The sequence below is a fragment of the Streptopelia decaocto genome (assembly GCF_964273445.1).
Source record: "Streptopelia decaocto genome assembly, chromosome: 4".
NCBI lineage: Eukaryota > Metazoa > Chordata > Aves > Columbiformes > Columbidae > Streptopelia > Streptopelia decaocto.
Genome location: NC_138658.1, coordinates 1,237,351 through 1,245,022, shown reverse-complemented (window position 1 = coordinate 1,245,022; position 7,672 = coordinate 1,237,351). Strand labels below are relative to the sequence as shown.

The 7,672-nt window shown below is 56.7% G+C and overlaps 1 protein-coding gene across 1 annotated transcript; it reads left to right on the top strand.

The window, feature by feature from the left end:
- The first annotated feature begins 1,385 nt into the window (after window positions 1–1,385).
- On the top strand, window positions 1,386–5,144 carry RCHY1 (ring finger and CHY zinc finger domain containing 1). Its single transcript, XM_082050664.1, has 9 exons — window positions 1,386–1,491; window positions 1,581–1,700; window positions 2,248–2,363; window positions 2,425–2,503; window positions 3,211–3,255; window positions 3,350–3,408; window positions 3,823–3,849; window positions 4,087–4,207; window positions 4,356–5,144. The coding sequence occupies exons 1-9, from the start codon at window positions 1,429–1,431 to the stop codon at window positions 4,482–4,484; spliced, it is 759 nt and encodes a 252-aa protein (XP_081906790.1). The 5' UTR covers window positions 1,386–1,428; the 3' UTR covers window positions 4,485–5,144.
- Window positions 5,145–7,672: the final 2,528 nt, after the last annotated feature.

Below are 7,672 nucleotides of genomic sequence, written 5' to 3'. Positions count from 1 at the left end.
TGGCGCTGCCGGCGCCGCTGGATTTCTTGCACGTGAAACAGCTCCTCCAATGCTGACTTGTTGGCCTGGGGGCCAAGGTCTTCGCTGAGCTCAGTCGGTGGTTATTGGTGTGTGAGAAGGGCAGAAGCTGCTGTGCAGGATTTGGAAGGAGGCCGGGCTTGCTTTTGTGAAACCGCTGCCCTCTCGCCAGGGATTTCTTTTGAAAGGGTGAAGAGAGTACGGAAAGCTGCTGAATTTGCTGTGTTTTGGTGTTTACCCGCTCTGTGTTGGAAAGCACCTTTGCCTTGACTAAAACGTCCAGGAAGAAGATGTTTGTGCAAGAAATACGACACGTAAAGTTTTCCCAGCTGTTCTTCGCAACCCTCGCTAACACTCAGCAGCACGTGGGACCTTGTGCCAGGTTCCCTTTCCCTCCGCGCTTTTGTCCCCCAGTCTGTGGGCGCTTTGTCCTGCGGGTGTTAAACCAGACCTGCGGTCTGGCTGCCCTTAACGTCGAAGGAAGGACATCGGTACGAATCCTGAGCTGTGCTGCAGCTCCCGTACGGTCTGGTTAATTGTCTTTCCGCAAAGCGTGGCCTTTCCCATGGACGTGTCGCAGAATCCGGGATGAACGTTGCTGTATTTAGAGCTTTGTGGCCATGCTGTGTTTTGACACCTATGTTAACATTTGTAAATAAAAAAGGACACACAAATTCCAAATTTCTCATTCCTCCCGCGCGCTAACCCATGTAAGACGCGCGCGCTTAGTCCGCCCGGGAGCTGACTTTAAATCTGCTCATTTATTTTGTTGGCATTGCCTGCACCGAAAAATGGGACTTTGGAATCGCTTTGTATTTTGTGCTGTGTGGCAGATGAGAGCTTTTTCTCCTCGTTTCTGGATTACAGCTGCTCAGGATCACGGCTTCTGGGGGCGTTCTTCTTTTGCTTCTCAGCATCTGCATCTCCCTCTTTCTTTAGTGCTCTTGAGATGAGCCAGCGCTTAACTGGGGGGCAGGAAACTAATTGTAAGCGGGGGGTCCTCGTTCAGCTGAGAGGCGACGTCTGTGGGTGTAGAAGGGGCCTGGAAGAGGAGGTAGAAATTGTATTTTCTGTGTGGGTAAAGAGAAAAACATTAAAAAAGAGAAGAAAGGTTTAAGGGGGGAGGAAAAGGAAGGTTTGGGGGGAAGAAAAGGAAGGTTTGGGGGGGGAAGAGGACAAGTTTTAATGGGTGGAAAAAGAAGAGGGGTTGGGGGGCAGAAAAGGAAGGTTTAAGGGGGGGAGAAAAAGATGTAACTGGGGTAGAGAAGGTTTAAGGGGGCGAAGAAAAGTCGTGGGGTGGAATACGCGGAGCAGCCCCGCTGCAGGACGCTCGGTCTGCGCCGGGCGCGCCCCCGGGCGGAAGCGGCGGAACGGAAACGGAAGCGGCGGAGCGGCCGGGGCCGGGCGGCCATGGCGGCGGGCGGGGAGGAGGAGGAGGGCTGCGAGCACTACCGGCGCGGCTGCCTGCTGCGGGTGAGGCGGCGGCGGGGCGGGGGGGCCGGGGCGAGGCGGCGGGGCCGTGCCCGCGGCCGGGCGCTGCTGACGGGCCGCGCCCTCGGCAGGCGCCGTGCTGCGGGAAGCTGTACGCCTGCCGCCTGTGCCACGACGCCGCCGAGGAGCACCAGCTGGACCGCTTCAGCGTGGCCGAGGTGCAGTGCGCCCGCTGCCGCCTCCTGCAGAAGGTGCGTCCGGGGGGTGGGTGGCCGTGGGGGCGCCGCCATGTTGGTGAGGGCACCGCCGCCATGTTGGTGCGGTCGCCCCGCCGCCATGTTGGTGAGGGCACCGCCGCCATGTTGGTGAGGGCACCGCCGCCATGTTGGTGCGGTCGCCCCGCCGCCATGTTGGTGAGGGCACCGCCGCCATGTTGGTGCGGTCGCTCCGCCGCCATGTTGGTGAGGGCACCGCTACCATGTTGGTGCGGTCGCCCCGCCGCCATGTTGGTGCGGTCGCCCCGCCGCCATGTTGGTGCGGTCGCCCCGCCGCCATGTTGGTGCGGTCGCCCCGCCGCCATGTTGGTGCGGTCGCCCCGCCGCCATGTTGGTCCGGTCGCCCCGCCGCCATGTTGGTGCGGTCGCCCCGCCGCCATGTTGGTGCGGTCGCCCCGCCGCCATGTTGGTCCGGTCGCCCCGCCGCCATGTTGGTGCGGTCGCTCCGCCGCCATGTTGGTGCGGTCGCTCCTGCCGCGCTGTGCGGCCGGAGGGCTCAGGCCGTGTCCGTTGTCCCCCGCAGGCCCAGCAGCGCTGCGAGGGCTGCCACAGCCTCTTCGGCGAGTACTACTGCGGCATCTGCCACCTGTTCGACCGGCACAAGCAGCAGTACCACTGCGCCGAGTGCGGGATCTGCAGGTGCGTGCGGGGCGGGGGGGAGGGAGGGAACTGCGCGGGATAACGACGCTTCTGTCCGCAGGATTGGTCCCAAGGAGGATTTCTTCCACTGTTCAAAGTGCAACTTGTGCCTGAGCTTGAGTCTTCTTGGAAAGCACAAGGTAAGAACCATAGAATCACAGAATTATTTTGGCTGGAAGAGACCCCTCAAGATTGAGTCCAGTGTAACCCACCCCGTCCCTGCCCCATGTCCTGAGAACCTCGTGTCCGTCTGTCCAGCCCTCCAGGGATGGTGACTCCAGCACTGCCCTGGGCAGCCTGTTCCAATGCCCCACAGCCCTTTGGGGAAGAAATGGTTCCCAGATCCAACCTCAGCCTCCCCTGGGCAACCTGAGGCCGTTTGCTCTGCTCCTGTCACTGGTTCCTTGGGAGCAGAGACCAGCGCCCCCCGTGCTACAGCCTCCTTATCTCAAACACACCATCTGACGCCACATTTTGATCTCACGTACCCCGATCCATCCTTCTGAGGTCTGAGGAACATCACTTTTCAAGCAATAACACCCCAACCATGAGGAGCACCTTGAAAACATCAACGGAACGTTTCTGGGCAGCCCACACCCCCGTGCCCAGCTCCGCAGCTTTAATCTCGCAGCTTGAGCTGGGGCAGCTCTGGGAGCCCTTTCCTGCATCTGCTCCCCGGCTGGTTAGTTTTTAACACACTAAAACACTTGGTGATTCTCAGAACTTCAAAGCTACGTGCGAACAGTAGCGTTTTGTACATCTCTTACTGTTCTGAAGGAATTTTAGGGTTTAGGAAAGTGGATATTCATACAGTAGGATAACGTTTTATTTTGTGTCTCTGCGCAAGTGCATCGAGAACGTGTCGAGGCAGGACTGTCCCATATGTCTGGAGGTGAGCGCCTTCCCGTCCCCGCGGTTCTTTAGCCGTGCCTTGGCCTGTGATCTTATTCTAAGGACTCTGTTGTGTTTTGTCCATGCCCGAACAGGACATTCACACGTCCCGCGTTGGCGCTCACATCCTGCCCTGCGGGCACCTGCTGCACAGGTAACGCACACGTTTCAGAGCAGCCCGTTCCCCTCTTCTCTGCGGTTATTTGCAGCCCTACGGGCCTGGCTATCCTGCCAGAATTTAAAGCACTGTGATATATAACACCGGGCGCCTTTGGAGAAACAATTAACGCGTGTTTCTCTTCTGTTCTGCTCACGTCGTAACCCCGAGGTCGTGTTTTCCTTTTCTCGCTCCTGTTTTCCGTGTTACAGACGCCACTTTTTGTTCTCCCTCCGCTCTCTGGATTTATTGCCCGAGCATCGGGCGGTTTGGCCGGGGAGTTTTCTTTCCCTTGGGCTCGGGTTTATTGTATTTTATAAAATAGAAGCGCGCCCTTCCCCTTTGCTCAATCCTGTTAACATCGGCGATTTAATTATTCTTATTGAGCTTCTCGTCCTGTTTCCTTTTCAGAACGTGCTACGAGGACATGCTGAAGGAGTGAGTATTCCCAAACAGCTCTGAGTGCTGTTGGGATCCGAACTCGGAGAGGCAAAGATCGCAGTGTGGGTCCTGTACTTAATAACGGTTCCCAAGGGGAAAAGCGGCTTGTAATTCCCAGTAGTTTGCGGGAATGTTTGCTGTGTGGCGTGTCCGCGTGATGGGTACGATGCAACCCTTGTCCTTTTGGGCTCGGTGTGTGACTTAGAGCTTGAGTGGAGCTTTGCGGTTGCGCAGGGGTTACAGGTGTCCGCTCTGCATGCGCTCGGCGCTGGACATGACGCGGTACTGGCGGCAGCTGGATGACGAGGTGGCGCTGACCCCCATGCCCCCCGAGTACCAGAACATGATGGTGCAGGTGAGGGGCCTCGCAGGGAACGGCGACAAAACGTTCCGCGTCTTTACAATTAAAACACCTCCCGCTTCGCGCCCTGGTGACAGCCCCTTCGTCGAGCAGCCTCGTGGTGCTAAGTTGGTCTCTTTTCCTCCTCTCTCGGTGCGTGTAGATCCTGTGCAACGACTGCAACGCCCGCTCCACGGCGCAGTTCCACCTGCTGGGCATGAAGTGCGGCAACTGCGACTCGTACAACACGGCGCAGGACGGGACCTGCCGACTGGCGGCCGAGGAGCCGTGAGGGGCCTCCCCGACCAGAGCGACCAACCCGCTCCTCGCTAATAAACCTACACACAGGCGACGGGTGGAACGTGGTTTAATGAACGCGGGTGTGTCCGCACCCGTTCCTGCCCCGTCTTGCTTTGTTCGCTGCCGTAGCTCGATGCGTCGATGGCCGCGAACGCTCAGGGCCGACCACTCGGAGCCCGAGGCGTTCGCTGAAGTAGCTGCAGTTGGTAGAAGCGCTCGAGTAGTGCGGGGACCAGTTTTCTGTGGTGTTTCTTGTTTTGTTTTCTAGTGGCACCTGATTTCCTCGTGGGGACAGAAAGGAGGGCGGAGGAGCGCTGCTTTTTAGAACAAAAAACACCTTCCCCCCCTTTTCTTTCGAGGTGTTTGCAGACTAAATGTAACGGAGAGTTTAGTGGATGAGAATTCAGGACGTGCAAAGTGTCCAAAGTCCATGAAACCTTTTTGCTTGTTGAAGCCCGGTTTGTCTTCACCACGGGACCACTTGTTGACAAACAGCAGCTTTTCTGACCCCGGCCGTTCCCCTTCTTGTCGGAAACCCAGGATTCAGGTGCCGCTGTGACCGAACCTCCCCTGGACCTGAGTCTCTTTTTCTCTGAAGCACTTTTCTCTCTGTTTATAAATAAATGTAAAATAAAGTCTCTATTAAACTGAATTATACCGGGTTTGATACTTGATGTATTTGCTGGAAATTCCCTGTTGAGCTCAAACAACAATTTAAGGCTGAAAAACGAGTGTTCAGCTTCTTCCAGCGGTTTGGGTGGCGAGGAACCAAGTGTGTGCGCAGGTGGCCCCCGTCACCTCGTCCCATAAATCCGGTGCTGGGGGGAGTTTGGGGAGGGAGCAGCTGGGATGGTTTTGTTATTCAGGCTGGAACTTGCTGATTGTGGGGGTGCTTGCAGGGGAAGGTGCGTTTTTGGAGGTTGGGGGGCTCAAGTGGTGGGCACCATGGGCTGGTTTCCTCACAGGGGAATGGGGGGGACACACTGAGGTGTCTTCAGAAGCTGAAGGGCAGGAGGAGCGGGGGGGCTGGAGCTCCTGCTGCTTTTCTCCAGCCTCGCACAGTGGGGTTTGGGGGGGACACCCTGCGGAGCCACCCAGAGGGGACGTGGCCCAGGGACGGGGTTGGTTCAATGACGGGGCTCTGTGGGACCTGCCAAGCGAGAAGTTCCCCTTGGGCTTGACTTGGAGCTTGTGCAGGTGGTGAGAAGGACTCATCTCTTGCTTGTGGACGATGCTTTGGGTTCCTGCGGTGACACTACCAGCTTTGAAGCGCCCTCCCAATGCGTCCCATCGTCACCCGGTGGCTTTGCCGCCCTCCCAGCTGGCTGGAGACCTCCCTCCAGGTAAGTCCTGAGGGTCACCTGTGGGGCTGCTCTGCCCCGCGTCCCACCAGCAGCACCTCGGAGCCCTCCTGGGGCTGTGGGACACAGCTGGGGACACCGGCCCAAGCAGCTCCAGCCCCATGGAGGTTGCCAGGAGCTGGGCACGGTGGTTTTGGCTGCCCAGAAACATTCAGTTGATGTTTTCAAGGTGCTCCTCATGGTTGGGGTGTTATTGCTTGAAAAGTGATGTTCCTCAGACCTCAGAAGGATGGATTGGGGTAAATCAGATCAAAATGTGACATCAGATGGTGTGTTTGAGATAAGGAGGCTGTAGCACGGGGGGCGTTGGTCTCTGCTCCCAAGGAACAAGTGACAGGAGCAGAGGAAACGGCCTCAAGTTGCCCAGGGGAGGCTGAGGTTGGATCTGGGGAACAATTTCTTCCCCAAAGGGCTGTGGGGCATTGAACAGGCTGCCCAGGGCAGTGCTGGAGTCACCAGCCCTGGAGGGCTGGACAGACGGACATGAGGTTCTCAGGACATGGGGCAGGGACAGGGGTGGGTTATGGTTGGACTCCATGATCCTGAGCGGCTCTTCCAACCCAAATGACGGCGATTCTGCAGCAGGGAGCTCTGTGATTCTGCAGCAGGGAGCTCTGCGGGCAGCAGCTGCTGAACACGGCCTTAATTACAAATAATACAGAAAAAAACAAAGCAGACAAATTGTCCCGCAAGCAGCTGCTGCAGAAAAGCAGACGCAGCAGCTCGTTCGCTGAGATAACACGTTAACCCAGCAGCCGCTGCCGGGGCCGGGCCGCCGTGCGTCTCGCAGCTCCCGTTTCCACAGCGCTCGGCTCATTCACACCAAAGCGTTTCCTGCCCGTGGTTGGTTTTTTGTGTGTTTTATTTGTGGGTTTTTCAGTTTGTTTTGTTTTCCCCCCCTGCAAAAGTACATTTTTATTCCTCTTTGAATGCTGGGAACCGCGGGAAGATGCTCTTACCCTGGTGTAAATTAGCGGGTGTAACGAGCGCTGTTGCTCGTTGTGCCGCGCGTCGGTAATTCCCGCTCCCTTAATTCCACCAAGAGCCTGAGGAGATGACGCTGGGCAAAAATATCGATGAGATCTCGGCATATCGGCAAATGAACGAAACAAAAGGTTAATTAGCAAGGCTGGAGCGCGTTTGGAGCTGGTGGGGCAGAGCCCCGGAGGGGCAGGGGATGTTCTGCACGTGGGAACTATGGCTGTTTTCCTACTAAATAAAATAGCTCTGAGATTAAATTAACTTAAACAGGGATTGGGGGGGTGGGAAGCCTTTTGCTATTTTTGTAAATAAAACAAGCTTGTGCCAGAGTTATCCTCCAGTTTTGGAAAAGCAAGGCGGGGGGGGGGAGAAATACTCTTTCCTCCCTTCCTCTCTCCCTTCCTTCCTCTCTCCCTTCCTTCCTCTCTCCCTTCCTTCCTTCCTTCCTTCCTTCCTCTCTCCCTTCCCTCCTCTCTCCCTTCCCTTCCCTTCCCTTCCCTTCCCTTCCCTTCCCTTCCCTTCCCTTCCCTTCCCTTCCCTTCCCTTCCCTTCCCTTCCCTTCCCTTCCCTTCCCTTCCCTTTTATTTTTTCATTTCTCTCTCTTTTTTTTGTTCATTTTATTGTTTGTATTTTCTTTTTCCTCTTCTTCTCACCCCATAAAGCTCTTTTTCTGCTCACCTGTTAACTCTGGGGCCGCTGGCTCCGCGGCCCTTGCGGACAAACCCGCGTCACCCAGGGCAGGTGAACAAACCAAACAGCGAGATTTTACACTTCAAGGAGGTTGCTGTGAGCAGCAAGAGGTGGCACCGAGCGCGTATCCCACATGGGGGTTTTCATC

Bases quoted from the DNA above. Each gene is read 5' to 3' on its own strand.
- RCHY1 (XM_082050664.1), top strand. From the start codon at position 1,429: ATGGCGGCGGGCGGGGAGGAGGAGGAGGGCTGCGAGCACTACCGGCGC. The intron at 2,364-2,424 runs GTGCGTGCGGGG...TTCTGTCCGCAG, and splicing joins GCCGAGTGCGGGATCTGCAG to GATTGGTCCCAAGGAGGATT. The intron at 3,409-3,822 runs GTAACGCACACG...TTTCCTTTTCAG, and splicing joins TGCGGGCACCTGCTGCACAG to AACGTGCTACGAGGACATGC.